This window comes from Euleptes europaea, chromosome 11, assembly GCF_029931775.1.
Source record: "Euleptes europaea isolate rEulEur1 chromosome 11, rEulEur1.hap1, whole genome shotgun sequence".
NCBI lineage: Eukaryota > Metazoa > Chordata > Lepidosauria > Squamata > Sphaerodactylidae > Euleptes > Euleptes europaea.
This window is the reverse complement of record NC_079322.1, coordinates 38,655,038-38,671,791: the sequence shown is the minus strand read 5'-3', so window position 1 is coordinate 38,671,791 and position 16,754 is coordinate 38,655,038. Positions and strand designations below refer to the sequence as shown.

Genomic DNA, 16,754 nt, shown 5'->3' with positions numbered 1-16,754 from the left:
TGATTTAACCTTACAGAGGTGGCATATCAATATATCAGATACATATATTTTGTACCAGTTGTTGTGACACAGTATTGTAGTATATACATCTATATTACTTGAAAGAAAGCAAAAATACTGAAATAACTAAACCAGAGGTCTGTCACTACTCTATACACCAGTTTTCCTCAACCTTGTTGAGCCTATGGGCACTTTTGGAATTCTGACAAATGGTATCTGCCACCACAAAATGGCTACCATGGAGGTGGGGCCAAACAGGAAATGGCTGCCATGGGGACAATTTTAGTAATGTTGGAAGGTTTCAAACCAAGCATCTTCTTATGATGAGGACAGCTGCCTCCAATTTGGTGCTCTCTGCAGGCCCAAAGGTGATGCCTCCTGGGCTCTGCTGAAGTAGCGAGGTAGAAGAAAGTCAGGATTGGCTTTTGCTTTGAAGAGGTGTTTTGGGGAAGAAGCACGTGGGCACCTGCAAACATCTGTAAGCACCATGGTACCTGTGGGCACCACACTAGGGATCATAGCTACACACAAACGTACTGGGAGGAGCCACAAGTAGAATTTTGCTCATGGAACAGGGTTGTCTTTCACTGTTTTGCTGCACCCCCAAAAAAAGACCCTCCTTGGGGTCAAGGAACATTCAGGAAAGGTGAGTGAAACGTGGCTACGGCTGGAATGGTGAATCCACAAAAATCACAAACTCCTACTTGTCCGAACATAAGTGCCTTTCATTTATGCAAGCAAGGATTGGGATGCAACCTACTGTTTCCATTCTATTTTCACCGAATGTTACTAAGTTATTTTGAAAACATTTTGATCTTTTATGACTACTATCCAGATCACTTTTTGCTTTTGGTGCTCATACTTGCATATGCTCACCTTGATCTCTGGCCAGAATATAGAAAGGGTGGCAACAACGTAGGTCAATTTCTTGCCATTTAAATGTTGTCATTGGTTTGCACTATGAAATGTTTCCTCTTGACTATAAAAAAGTTGTTTAAAGTTTCCCTGAATATTGCTCATGCCTATACTTGCAGTTTCAGTTGTAAAACAATGTCTTGAGGTCATATTGGAAAGACTCTGCTTACAAACAGATAAGCTGAGTATGTAGGATAAGTCATCCAAAGGAAAATCAATAACTATTGGCTATCTAACTCCTATAATCCTCTTGAGAATCCTTGTGTTGTTAATAAAAAAAGCTTGGACTCGGCAGAAACTGCTGGGTTACTGTTCACTACTGATTAGGTCAAACTATCAGGTATATTGGAAGACTTCCAGCTTTGATTTGCTATTCACTCAAAATCCCACACTGCTATTTTGTTATGTAAGTTGTTTTAGAAATAAATGGTTCAATCATAGAAATTTTGCTGCATTTGGGGAATTCTGGCAAATTATACTTATTTCTTGCACCAATAAAGAGGACACGTGATGCTACATTATAAGCATGAATGATCCTGCCACGATCCAGTTGCAAATTATGGGCAAGAATGGATTGTCTGTAAGATCAGAGCTGCATATTTACCCTAAGGTTCAGTGCAAGTATAGAAACTCCTCTGTCATTCTTGGCAATGCCTGCCCTTTAAATGAATGCATATATCTGAAATCTAAATTCTTCAGCAAAGGTTATTCTTTCTGAGTGGGCAGAGAATCTGCCAGGTCTCCATTGCCAATAAATAACTGGGACAGAAGCGAGGGAAACTGTGGCTTCATAAATAGGAGAATCTTTAACTGACATAAATGCTACTGTCCACCTTGACTTATATACAAAAGAAAAGTCTGTGAATTCGAATCCTGATTGCTTGAGAGTGTGAATCATAGGGGGGCTGGCATACATATCTGTGGTGAACAGTAGGTGCATACCACCAGTAGAGGTTGACTGAGTGAACTCTCATGTCCTATAATATTCAGCTACTATACTGTCAACTACTGAATGTCCACAATATATGGTAGGTGAATAATGTTCTAGATAATATTAATTTTGAATTGGAAGTATAGGTGTGAAAAATAATGTTAAACATGGAACAGAAGATATTGGGGCCAAGGGAGCCAAGGAATGACAGTGAAGGCACAAATGCAAAACAAAAATTGAATGGATTTGTGTTTATATGAGTGTGAATAAATGATTCAGTTTCTCCTGTTTTGTTATAAATCCCTGGTGTAATTAATTGTTAAACTGCACAGGCAAAGTAGAAATTGTTTGGTTTGGAAAAAGGAGCTGTCAGTTAAATTTTGCTCTGAGATACAACCAGGCCTCCTGAATTTAATCTTAACGTGATTTGCAAGCAGGTCTCATGAATTTAATTTTAACGTGATTTCTTAGAGTATAAGGATAATAAAAGATCTTTCAAACAGAAAGCTGCAGCATAGACAATGGTACTACTAAAAGGACAGTATACAAACACATTTGTTGTTCACAAAACATACAGACCGTCTGCTATTCAAATACAATATTGCATAAAAGTGTTCTGACATTGTTCATTGTTTTATCTACATTAATAATGCCATATGTAAAGTTTTAACAACTGGAGATGTATAATATTTCTAAGCCTTTAAAAGTATTTCCCAAGAACTGCTTCATATATAATGGCCAGAACCATGCGGAACTGAAGACTCACCATGAAGATAGGTTGAACCATGAGGAAAGGAACTCTCAAACTCTTATTATTAAGTGGAGTATTACCAAGTGGAAGTTCTATGCAATAGTTTTCCATGTGGAGAACATAATTTTTGAACTGATCTTATATACGAACCAATTCACGGTTAACAAAATAATTAAATTAACCATTGTACAAGAAAGAGGCTGATAGCTGTGCTGCATGCCTTACACAGGATGTCCCCAGCATTGTTCTGTAATATGTCAGCACCAGCAGTGTGTTGGCCCTATTTCCCTCTCTTCTGAAGACCACTAGCAAACAGCCTTTCCAAAACCACTACTAGGAGGGGGGCAGGGGCAACATTTTTGAGCTATACTTCAAGCTAGGTGATTTGCTTCAGTGGAAATCGTGTTGTGCAGTGGGAAATAATTCATTATTAGTTCTGCAGAAAATCTTGGCTGTGAAGAGAAGTACTACACTAAACTGGGCATTCTTATGTAACCATGTAAAGAAGACTGCTGTATCGCTGAGGCTTTTTTTCAGGATACTGTTACAAGTTATATAAACTAGGAAGAATATATCTGAGAATGATTGGAACAACATTCCACTTGTCACAAGGAATTTCTTAGTGACACTAAAATACTATAAAATTAATTCTGTTAGCTTATTTTTATTTTTTTATTTAATTAATTTACACCCTGCCTTCCTCCCCAGTGGGAACCCAAAGCAGCTTACGTTCTCCTCTCATCCATTTTGTCCTCACAGCAACCCTGTGAGGTAGGTTAGGATGAGAGTGCAACTGGCCCAAGGTCACCCAGTGAGCTTCCATGGCATGAGTAGGGATTTGAACCTGTGTCTTCCAGATACAAGTCCAACACTCTTAACCACTATACTGCACTGGCTTATCAAAAACAAGATAGGAGAATAAAGACAATGAACAAAATAATAGCAAAATATATAAGAGCCCCATCAGCAGCACTTCATAAACGTTTGCTATTGCAGTTAGTAATGTTAGTTATTAAATACAATATAGGTCGTGAAATATCTAGCGTTTCTTCAGCCCTTTCAGTCCCAGATCAACAGTTTTCTAAAATTACTGCAGTGTGTAATTGACACTATTGGAAAACAGAGGTGAAAAAGTTTTCTTTGTTAACAGCCTGTAGGCTCACAAAATTGAACCTGTTCTTTTATCTGCCTATGTTCATTTAGCCCACCAAGCAGTCTTTATTAAAGCAGAGGCACCAGGCAAAGTTCATTAATACCATTTATATAATCTCTCCGGTTTCAATTAACTCAGCAAGACATTCTACTACATGATAACAGTCTCATTAATTCAATAAAATCCCATAACTATTAACAATATGGTCTATGTTAAACGGGGTGTCACCTAGTACAAAATAATAGCTTTAACAGCTTGTGAGGAAACTCAACTTTTTTTTTAAATTGATTCAACTAAATACTCCATCCTTGTGAAGGAAGGTATTATTTCCTTTGTAAAGTTCTAAGACTTTCAGCATAAGCAGGGGACAGTTAAGAGAGGAATTCTTGTCAAACAAATTACCCAAAGTGTGAGTCTTTTTTAAAATCAATCATTTTCTGTTTACATGCAACTGAGTTACATCCCCTGAAAATAACGGGTGAAGGGGGTTTGTTTTACTCCCTATAAGAAATAACCCATTTCAAGTATCTTCACTGGAACATGTAGGACAAGTTGATTAGACCCCGATAAGTAGGGCGCAGACAATATATGACAGATCATAAAAATGGTAAAATACTATCTAACTTAGCATCTTTTAATACACTTTTCAAATACTCACAAAAGCACAGTGTGCTCAGGCAGCAGAATAAAACTAGGATGGGCTTGTTGCTTGAAATCACTGACGATGCATGCAAGGAATATAGACCTGCCCAGGCACTGGAGTAACCATCAGAGGTCTTTCACAATGTGCCCCCATCACTGAAGTATTCTGGAAAGCTACAAGAGATAGCGGACTCTTCTGTAGAGCAGCACCACACACTCTCCCTAGGGAAGTTTGCATGGCCCCATATTTATTACTATTCCATCACATGCTAAATATGGCTCTCCTTAGGAAGATTTTTGCTACCTATACAGTCAAATTGTATCAATGGTCTGATTTTCAGGCGGAGCAATATGTTTAGAGCATGCTAGTAAAATGAAAAATGGGAGGCTACCTATCATTTTTTTAAAAAATCTTTTTTTGGCTTCTGGCTGGTGGCCATTTTTAAAGTTTGGGCTATGTTTAATGTTCTTTTTGAAAATTAGTTGTAACTCCCCCAAAGGATCATATTTATAATGAAAGGGCAGGATATAAATGTTTTTAGTAAGTAAGTAGAATAGCTGCCATAGCATGTTCTAGAAACAAATCTTCCCTCTTCAATGCCAACTAAGTGAGGCTGATCTTTATACCAACACTAAAATATATTTATTTACTATTATGAAGCAGATATTTATTTATTTGTTTATTTGATTTCTTTCCCGCCCTCCCCGGCCGAGGCCGGGCTCAGGGTGGGTCACATCATTAAAAATATACATCAACCATAAAAAATTAAAATAATAATAACATTTCAACGAAAACTAGGCAAATCTCAAGATAGTGCACCAATTTCTACCGATTTGACCGAATAGACAGGCAGGCCATGTCCTCAAATGGATTCTAACATAAAGTACCGAAAAGGGTGGGGGTAATAGGGAGCCCAGCAGAAGTTGTATCTGCGGCCTGGCAGAATAGCTCTGTCTTACAGGCCCTGCGGAACTCTTTAAAGTCCCGCAGGGCCCTGATATGATTGGTCAGAGCATTCTACCAGGCCGGAGCCAGGGCTGAAAAGGCCCTGGCTCTCGTCAAGGACAGCCACACACTTGAGTGCTCAGCAAATGTGAACTCCCCCACAACAAAGACTGACAAAATTCTTTCAGAAAGCTCATCAAGTTTGAAAGCTTTTCTACAGTCAGCAATGGAAGACCGTCTCTTAAAAATATCATCTATATTCTTTTGTAACTCTGTTGGTATAGCACACACAGAGAGAGTTGAAAAGCAACTTCTCTTTTTCTAGCAATAGAAAGTAAGTAGAGAATTAGAGAAAAATCTTCCTTGAAATCCTAATGGCATATAAACTGGTAAAAATATTTTAAACTGCTAGCACCATTTTTCTTGTTGCATATGTAGATAAAGTGCCATTAATATATGTTTTACTTTGTTTGAGTACCTCTAACATCTAGGGGAATACACACTTTTCACACAAGATAAATATTTGTACAATAGGTGCATATATTTGCAGTTTATGAAATAGAGCACAAAATGCTTTCATTAGTTAAATTACAATAAAAAACTTTTTAAAAACTTTTAAGAAGTTAGAAAATAAGATCAAGTGGCACTGAAGAAAACAATTTGAGGGAATGTCTTACCTTGTGTGGGAAGCATATGTGCATGAATGGCTTGCTTTCTTTACCACACAGCTAACAAGCAGTTCTTTGATTGCCTAAGCTTTAGCACACAACTTTGGAGATAATAAAACCTACGTTATTGTTCAATCAATTGTCAAGCCGTGTAGGGAAAAAAACCCTCCAAAATACTGAGGCAATGGATACCACCTGTACAGTAGTTTCATTACCTGTTTATAAAGTAACTGCTCATTTTCCCGAGCATAACAGAAGAGAACATCTGTAAGAATCTTTCTCACATTCTCTTGCTGGAAATATTGCATTTCAGGAAACCTGAAGAAGAAAAATGTCATTGATATAGACCACAAAACTCACATTTTACTTTCTTGACTGATGATACATAAATAGGTTTCTTTTAGCAGCCTGACCAGTTACTACTTTAGATCTTTTCAATTTATTCTCTCTTTTTCCTTTGTATATTGGGACCCTGAGAAATATTATATTTATATTTTAAATAAAGTACTAACAGTATCTTCTAAGGCTTATTTCCCACATACAATTACAGAAACATTTTTTTCAACACAAGAGATAGTTGTATCTTTTTGTGACTTGCATGAGCTCAAATGGAGCGTGTAGCAGTGTTAGGTTACTCTCCCAGCTTCCCAAGAATTTGTCTAAGACTAGGATCCTACGAGAAATCCTACTCACATTTATATGGAAGTAAGCGACTGATTGGGAGGGAAGGCAGCATAGTAAAGCCTGATCTTGTCAGATCTCAGAAGCTCTCAAGGTCAGAACTTGGAAGACCTCAGGGTCAGAACTTGGAAGGGAGACTATCAAGGAAGACAACAGCAAACCACCTCTGCTTCTCAATCGCCTTGAAAGTCCCTTGCTGGGGTTGCCATAAGTCAGCTGCAATTTGATGGCACTTTACACACACACACAAGTGCAACCGAAATCAATTGTATTTGCTTTTTAGAACAGGTTATCCGAGAGGCAGAAGGAACAGAAACAGCTTCCCACACTGTCACTCTCTCTCTCACACACAAACTGATATGCAGCGTTGCAAATTTGTTAACTGTTTTTTTTTCCTGTAGGCATGCCATGGTGACCAGTGGAAAGGGAGAAACTGAAAACGGCAATAAATGTGACTTGTGACCAAATTGGAAGGATAACTTTGTCAACTGAAAACAGACAACTATTTTAGAGCTTGCATATGAACAGTTTCCCTCAACTAGCATTATTTTAAAGAGGATCACATACCTTGCAAATTCTTTATTGCCTTTGACAAAGTGAAAGCTGTTTGAAGCCTATGTTCTTTTTACTATGGCTCCATAACTAGCAGTATCTCCAACTTTAATTCCCCCTTTAGAACTTAGATATTTTTATAATTTTAAACATCCTGATCTGTTCCCATTTTTTTAAAAAAATGCCATCTGTAAGAATTTACATGGAAGCACACTCAGATTTTAATTATAAATCTAACAGCATAAATGTATTTGAAAATATATTTAGGGCATTGGCATAAAAAATGAAGCAACAGGAGATATCCATCTTTCCTATGCATTGTTTTGGGTTTTGCCACCCATCTACTCTATAAATGGAAATGGAAATACTGAACTCTGCATTTTAAAATCCAGGAGAATCAAATTTGCATCCCAAATTTCAACATAAAGATATGCTACATACAGGGTCGTAACATGTTGTATATCAAGTAACCGAGTTTAATTGGAGTTACTTGATGCAGTGTTCTAACTCTTCCAAAATACTTTCCAGAATTGAGTTCTAGCTTTGGTAAGTTCGTTAACAGGAATGACCTAAGGGCTAAAAAGATGGAAGAATACTCACTACAGTACCAAGGAACATCTTAAAAATGCATCTCTGACAGTAGGAAAGTTATACACAAAAATAGAATGCTAAATTCCTCTAGATGAATGACAATTCTCACTAATTACACATCACTTTTTATTGATTAAGTGTTAAGAATTACAGAAAATCATCTGTTCAATCTTGTATTATAAACATAATTTAGTCACAAGATGTCAGTTTCTCATTCCTTTTCCCCCTCCACACGGAAACTGTCTTTCAGAAACTGTAATGTAAAATCTCATAATAGTAATCAACAACAAACTCAATTCAATGGCTCCAAGGTATCTTAAATACATATCTTAAATTAAATATTTCTTTGAGGCTTAAAACAAGACACGTTTAAGACATCCCTTACTAATCTAGACTGTGGTATATTCTTTCCCTCTTTTTCTTAAACCACCTACAATCCTGCTGGGCATGCTGTGTGCTCATATTCCACCCTGCAAGAATTAACTGTAATTCACCTTAAAGACCTGATTCCATCAAAAAGTGGTTTAGAAATTTTAAAGTAAATAAACGTTCAACTGTATAGGCTGAATCTGGCCACTAAAGATCACAAAACCAACACCAACTTGTGTCAACTAATTTGTGAGCTGGCATTTGGTGACCAGAAGCTAAAACGATTAAACTGAGGTTAATCATACTTTGGACACATTATGAGATGACTTAGTAGAAAAGACAACATTGCTAGGAAAAGTTGAAGGCAGCAGGAAAAGAGGAAGACCCAACATGAGATGCATTGACTCAATAAAGGAAGCCACAGCCTTCAGTTTGCAAGACCTGAGCAAGGCTGCCAGCGTTAGGACATTTTGGAGGTAATTAATCCACAGGGTTGCCATGTTAGAATTTGACAGCACAGAGCACCCACACACATTTGGTGACACATGCGGCAACAATGTAAAGACACTGATCAGAGGGGTGTGACCTGTGAGAGAAAGGTTGACTGTCTAGATAGTGCAATTGCTAGTGCACAATACAATTGTTTAACAGCACTACATACGTTCTGGTCACATCTTGTTCAATCATTCCCCGAAGTTCTTTGTCCTGAAAAAACTTGTTCCAGAGACTCTGAAAAGAGAATGGCGATGGCTTATATACATATTGTACAAATTTTAAACATGCTGTATTTATCAAGTTGGAACTAGGCAGTCTAAGTGAAGATCATAGCTTGTGAATTTTTGCACTTTTGATCAAACTTCATAAGTTAATAGTAAATGGAATAAGAAATCAGACTCTGAGAAAATTAGTACCGTGCCATTGGAATCACAGTGGTGGGACAGGTTCTAATTTTCAAAATGTTTATCTAGCACAGAGACAAACACTAAACATATTTATTTTAGATAATAAGTACATGATATGTTGTATCATAAACTACATACCTGGTTTTCCTCTGTTTCATGGACCTTGTGAGAGCAATCCTAAGCAAGTCTCCTCAGAACCCTACTCAGGTCTATTCAATGGTGCTTACTTTCAGAAGAGTGCATTTTGGATTGCACCATGTATATTCCTAATCTCTGTTCTTCCTGGCCTGCGATTCTAAGCTTTCTGTACTTGAGGGATCTGAAATCTCAATTGTGCAAATGCAAATTACTGGAATGGTACTTTTGGTATAGTTTCTAATCCAATTTTTAAATCTATTGCTGAGGGTTAATTCCAGCTCATTACTCCAAGGTTGAACTCTATCAGTCTTTATGCTTTCTCCGTTTGTAACATAAATGTTACAATGTTTGTAGCATAAATGCAGGCAAATTTTGACGCTGTAACGCCAAATATTTCTAATGTGCTCAAGTGTGGAACCAGTTGCCCACCTGTGTAAGGCTGGAACTAGACTTTATAGGAGATGTGTTGTTGCTATCCAAAAAAGCAGTCCACACCTCCTTCCTCCTCTCCCTGCTGGTAATATTTTGTACTACAAAGCATGTGATGTGAAATCACTTTGCTATCAGTTTACTTCATTGGCTATAATTTGGGGGTGGGGAGTAAATGTGATAGGAAGGTGACGTCACATCTAACATTTTCATGCACAGCCATTACCAGGGATGAGAGAATGGGAGATGTGCATACGTCTCCCGCAACATCTAATTGCAGCCTGTGTGTTAACTCTAAAACAAAACATTTACAGAACTGCTGTATAGCTATATTGTCCAATTAAGGCCAACAGCCATTCCTGAGATATTTTTACAATGCCACAGCTGCAAACATTTGCAAGAGGCCCTGATCAGTATTCATGAAAAGTTTAAATAAAATAGCTTAGTTCACCAGAAAGTAACAGGAAGAAAGAATCCTCCCAAAATGTTTCTTAGCATGTGGTCAACTTGATCATCCAAATATTGCCCCCTAAGCAGAGTATGCAGTTTTAAAAATAATAAGAGATGCTAGTTCAACAGGCAATATATCAACATTATTGGTTCCACTTGATATTCACTGGAAGAATTAATCATGGTATATTCAGCTGTTTTTTAAAACTGCAGAAATGTTTAAATAAAAGAGCTGATGACTAACATTTATTTTAAATGAATAAGAACAGGTGGCAACTCTCTGAGAGAATGAAACAAAGTCCCAGCTCTGATCTCTTGCTCATCAAGACATCATCAGCTGAGAGCGACTGAATGCACAGCATGCTCCACTTCTGGAGAAGAGCATCTTCAACGCCTTTTGTGAGTTTAGAGACGGAGTATCAAGTTCAATAGTTTTGTTTTCACTTGGCTACTTGAATAGTGGACTTAAAGGTGAAACTGAATAGTGTGTGTACAAAAAACCCCAAACCACATCAAAGCAAGTGGAAAACATGTATCTAATGCCTGCATAAAACTTGGTATATGTATTGGGAATTAAGAGGAGGAACTTAATTGGACAGTATGACAACAGGCATAAATAGTATAGAAATTATCACTGTCCCAAGCAACTACTGAGTGAGCAGATAGCAAAGAGAATCCACAGAGATTAATCATCCCCTTGCTTAGTATTGTTTATCTAGCAACCAGATGCTTTGGGTGAGCAGCCAGTCCCTATATCAATGACTGGGGTCTCAGAAAATCTGGGTTCAGGATACTGTAAAACTACACCTTCACACTCCAAAGGCTATCTTACTGCTTCTGACTAAATATATGATGCTATTTGATGTATGGTTTTGTTTCATAAAGTTACTTTCTATGATTATTCTATATGGTTAAAATGTTAAAGATCTAACATGGCAATAGATAAGCATCTCCCAGAAGCACCAGTGAGAATAAATTAAAATGAGAAAGGACTTTACACTGTAATAATACAGTAGACACAAAAGCGTTAAGGGCTCCTCTGGTGGTAGAATTTTGAACAAAACCGTATTTGTGACATACGTGATAAAAACATAATAGCTGCCATAAGAAAACAGTTTCTGGTGGTTCACAGTAGCTTTAAAACAGTCCCTTGCTGCCATGTTCCTAATGGTCAGTAGATTCCCTAGCCTCCTGCTGAATCTCCTTAATTTTACTTTGGCTATACCTTAGCCAACAGCCTTTATCATACAATTCTGTGCAAAGCAAGTATCAATATTCTACAAGTAGGACATGGATTCTGCTCCTAGATAAGAAAACCACACTGTTTAGTCATGGGATCTTTTATACTGGATTTAAGTACCAAACACTTAATAAAGATGTTTTCACATGCAAAAATTTCAAATAGAACACAACTTGACTAGACTGGTGTGAGAAGTCATTTGCCAACTCTCCCCCTGCCCCACCCTAGTTGCCCCATTCCCCCATCCTCACTGCAATCCACAATGGCACAACATAAGTTATAGCAATTTCAGTGTCTGTGAACACCATACTACCACCTCATTTAATTTTCTTTGGACCAGCCACATAAAAAGGTTTATGCGCTCTGACCCTAATTAAGGAGTACAGATACCAAAAGTCTGTTGTATACTCAGCAGATAACAGAAAGGCTTTGATTACCCCTTCATCCTGGGAAAGTGGGTTGTTGATCATCACGTCTTGCTGTCCAGCTTTCCTGGGATTTGTAATATGCTGCAGATAGGAACAAGAACTTACATTTTAGACTCTCTCACATCAGACGCATCAAAATATGCAATAAGGGAATTAAAAATTTGTTTTAAACTCAGCTTACTATTTCTTTAATCTTGTTATATAGTGTTCTTAATTTTGTTGTTTTGCTGATCCATTGACTTCTATCAGGAGGGAGAACATCCAGAAATAGCTGCAAATCAAATGGTTGGTTAGAAAGGCAAGCAAGTGCCATCAATTTTCTAAACAGATGCATTTCTCAAAAAATCTACACCATGGAACTAGTCAGGGCTATTGTGTAGCTTTCTTCAAAACTAAAAGAAACTACTTTAAGAGGGTAGGTGGCTTTTAAACAATGCCTAGTAGCTAGTTGCACTGTTCAGTCCAAAACATCTTGATTTGACTGAATCATCGGACTATGGACCCTTCCCAAGTCAAAGTTATTTGAACTACCTCAGTATGCTTGGCAATTCAACTACATGGTGCTTCAGATTAGGAAATGGCCTATGAATAATAAAAATGGAGACAGGAACACTGACACAAAATCTCTTTGAAAAACTCAATGGTCCTTTACATCAAGTGATTTTCAAGTGCATCAGGTAATGTGTTGATATATTACCACAAGCTGTAAATAAATGTTTTCTTCTTACCTTCCAGCAAACGCTACGGAACCTGCTGCTTCTCAGCTGCCCATTAATCCCCTTCAGCCGTATTGTTGCCAAGTAATTGTTGTTTACAAATAATTCTTCCCATTCTTTACTACATAGAACAAACAAGAGAAGATAACTTTTAAAATTATTATTAAAGACTTAGTTGACTGAGAAGCAATATAACATGAAGTAATTTGGGGTAAACAAAAGGAAAGGAAGTTTTAAATGTATATATTTAGCAGTGTGCTATTTCTAAACGCATGGTTGTCTTTTTGGACACATTTCTTCCCTGGATTTAATGAATATGTAGATCACTATAATTATGCCAGCTACTGAAATTCATAATGTCTGTGGAGGCTATTCCATTTCCTCTAAAATGTTGGTACTGCAGTTCAGTGAATAAACAAGAAAAATGAATATTAATATAAGCACATTTGGGCTTCACCCATAGATAAAACAGTACCTATTTAAAAGAATGCTTTATTCCAAAACATGGAACCAAGAACCATGGTGTTGACTATTACTTCTTCACATAACACATTTGCCTAAATGAAGCTTCTTTTCTTCATAACATCAAGCTGGGCAGTTAAGCATAATAGAAGCTGACTTCCGTTAACTTTTAGTGCTATTTACTATTACTGCCTCTCCTTTCTACATGATCAGTTTTGAAATTTTAACAGGTGCTCGCAAATTTTTAAAAACATTTTAAAAAACCCTCACTGTATAAAGTGTTAAAGGCAAGCTTGAGTACCTTGCAGTACCTACGGCTGACTAGATAAACAACCTAAATATGCCTCCTAGGCACAGAAACTCCAGGGGCCTAACACCTGTGCTTCATTAATGTACAAGTAAATCTACTCTACTGGGAAACAATTGGAAATTAATTGTCCCAAACCATTTAGCGAATTTGAATACAAGAATTAAACGATATTTCCTCTATTTTCCACTGAACTGAATCTCTAGAACACTACCACCCATCTGAGAATCTAAAGTGAAATAGCCCAAAGACTTTCCTCAGTCACTGACATGTCAAAGATAATTTCAGGATTAAAGAAAAAGAAACTTCACAAAGGCATTTACATGATTAAAGAGAGAGATTCCTCGGCTTGTGGGAGTAACGATACGTTGTGGAGAAAAACAGCACTGGCAAGATGTCACTTCTCATTAGGTAGGTAGATGTGACATAAACAGAATATTTGTATAGTAATTATAGAAAATGTGTTTGAACTATATTCCTTTGACCTGTGTGTGCTCATTATGGCTAAGAGGTTATGTCTTTCTGAAAGTTCTTTCATTTGAGCTAAATCCTGACTCCCCTTCCGTATCCAACAACTGGAGACAGGAACAGATAGGCCCAATAAAGCCCCATATTTTCTGAGACTTCTAGATATTAGTTACAGTTCCCTGTAGGGGGGCAAATGTCGAGAGAATATTCCAGAGTAACTCTGACTTTGAATCTGAAAATTGAATCCTTTTGTCCTTGGGGAAAAATTACTTGGGATTAATGATGCCATATGGGATTTCTATTCAGTCCTTCAAACAATTTTCACAAAAAGTATATCCTACATAACTTCCACACTGGATTACTGGAACATATTATAGGTATGGCTGCCTTTGAAAAGTTCTCAAAAGATCAACTGATTCAAAATGTGGATATCTGGGGTTCAAGAAAAAATATTAGCTACGCCACACCGACACTGCAGTCAAACCCCAAAATACAAAAACATGTGGCTAAGGGACAATACTCAGATTTAATTAAGTACCAACATTATAACTACCTATATATACACTGACTGAAATAAATCCAAAGTAACAATACACAATAATTCTACTGGCATAGAATCAAGAGTCCATATACAATCCTTGAGCTTGTTCTTCCATATGTTCTGGGTATCACTTCAATGATGCAACACCAGCAGACTAGTTAATAAATCAAGTTATAAATCATCTCTTCAGCATCGGTAGAAAAATAGCTATAAACAACCAGAGCTGCATGTTGATAGGGGAGGGGCTGTGGTCCAGTGACAGAGAATCTACTTGGCATGCAGAAGGTCCCAGGTTCAATCCCCAGGATTTCCAGTGGAAAGTATTAGGTGAAAGTCCTCTTCCTGAGACCCTGGAGAGGCACTGCCATTTGGAGTAGACATCACTGACCTCAAGAGACCAAGGGTCTGATTCAGTGAAAGGTGGCTTCATATGTTCATGAGATAAAGCACCACACACAAAAAACCCTGATGCAATATTTCCTCAAACAACACCAAGACTGAATTAACTTCTTTTCACTTTTATGATCACTTAGTATAAGCTTCAGGTCTCCTAAATTCTTAACATAGTGTCAATCTGTATGACATTTGAGGATAGACACCCACTGTGGTGTAGTGATACTAGGCTAGTATCTGGAAGATCTAGGTTTAAATTGCAACACTCTGCCATAAAATTCATTGGGTAACCTTGGGCCAGTCACCCTTGCTCAGTTTAATCTAAATTTACAGGACTGTTATGTGGGGAAAACAGAGAAGATGATAACCAGGTGTACTAGCCTGAGCTTCTTGGAGGAGATGAACAAATTGGATCCTCCAGGCTCAGTCCTGTTCCTCCTCCTGTATGACACATGCAGCTTCTAGGGATGGTCAGAGGTCTCACTGGCCATAAAAACCACCAAAGGAGCCCATCTCAAGCAGCTGTACGGGATGGGCAGGACATCTCTGGTCTAGCCTGGCCTTGAACATGGGCAGGAAGTGAGAAAGAGCAAGGAGGTTACTACAAGCATAGGAAGGATGATCCCTTCTGCCCAGGTATATGTGAAGAGGGTTGATGATTGCTGTACCATTAAGTAGGGGCAGGTACACACAAAATTATCATTTTAATTTCATACTGGAAAGTCAGAAAGGGCATGATTATCATTTTCATCAAATACTGGGAGTATTGCTGTTGTTCCAAAAAGTTGTTGAAACTATCACAACAATACTTCCAATATTTAATGAAAGCTATATTCATGCACTTCCCGACTTTCTCATAAAGAATTAAAAGGATCAAGTGCTGGCTGATGGTGCTTTGGCCCTTTAAATGTTAAAGGCCCAATATTTTCTATGGGAAGACCTAGCCTTCAGAGTTCAGAGGCCAAGTCTACAGCCTATACAAAATAATGGCTTCTTAACTTTTACACAGCAAGAGAGCCACTGACCAGCTGGGGGTGCTGAAAATAATAGGCAGTAGACCTGGCCTTAGAAGGATGGAGAGAGGGAGGAAGAGGAAAGAATGGCCCCTACCCCCAACTGGTTGGTGGCCCTTTGGCCCTTTAAACTTAAAAACTGCTTTCAAGTGAGAGGCAAGTCTAGAAGGCTGCAGATGGAGCAGCTGTTTCCAGTCCTGACGGTATGGGTGTGCAATCAGATATTGCCAACCCTATAAAATATCCAATATTTTGGCCATTGGTTTGGATGAGCAACATCTAATACCACTTCTGTCTCCCCTGGAATTCACTGTCTCCTCTTTTTCTGGCTTCTCACAAAAACTGTCTGACTCCTTTCTTTACCTCTCAAGCCAATTCCTGGGATAAAATGGGAGGCAGTTTTCTAATACAATTTCTTCTCTCTGGAAACAGATTTCTGGCTGTCTATAAGTTCCGTTCTGAGCACGACACAGCACAGAGAATAAAAGAGGCAGTTTGTTGGAAAGAGCTATCATATAGGTTTCCATTCTCCCTGAAGAGGTACGCCATGTCTGGGATACAGCAATTTCAGACTGAAAGTAGAGAGTCATGTAACTATATGCCCTTCCATACAAAGTAACTCCCTGCACACAAACATACTAGTAGAACACTAGAATTCACTTCCCTTTTTGTATGAAGGAAAAACAGAGTTTCACTTACCTGTAACTGTTGTTCATCTGGTGGATCTTCTATGCAGTAACACATTGGGGGGACTGCGCAGGCACAGGCCAGCCACGGATAAGATTTGTCAGCTTCTAGCAAAATCTAAAAAGAGAGTGCTCCCCCTCCCCTCGGGGCATGCAGCCTTCCCGCCCAGCGGTCACATGACCCAGGGGGAGGGAGCACTCTTCCCTCCAGTTCTCCAACCTGCCGCCACGGAACCAACAACCACATGAAGCGGAGAGGTCCCACAGCGGGGAAGGAGGGAGGGATGTGTTACTGCATAGAAGATCCACCAGATGAACAACAGTTACAGGTAAGTGAAACTCTGTTTTTCATCTGTGTGGCTTCTATGCAGTCCCACATTGG

At 38.3% G+C, this 16,754-nt stretch overlaps 1 protein-coding gene across 1 annotated transcript in view; it reads right to left on the bottom strand.

Annotated features, from left to right (window-relative positions):
• TBC1D5 (TBC1 domain family member 5) overlaps positions 1 to 16,754 on the bottom strand; it is a 197,287-nt gene that overhangs the window by 125,216 nt on the left and 55,317 nt on the right. The window contains exons 3-7 of the mRNA XM_056858020.1: positions 12,515 to 12,623; positions 11,968 to 12,057; positions 11,796 to 11,867; positions 8,861 to 8,928; positions 6,222 to 6,324 (exon numbers count right to left, since the gene is read on the bottom strand). Of these exons, the coding sequence (XP_056713998.1) occupies positions 6,222 to 6,324; positions 8,861 to 8,928; positions 11,796 to 11,867; positions 11,968 to 12,057; positions 12,515 to 12,623 (442 nt within the window). The remainder of the gene's footprint in view (positions 1 to 6,221; positions 6,325 to 8,860; positions 8,929 to 11,795; positions 11,868 to 11,967; positions 12,058 to 12,514; positions 12,624 to 16,754) is intronic.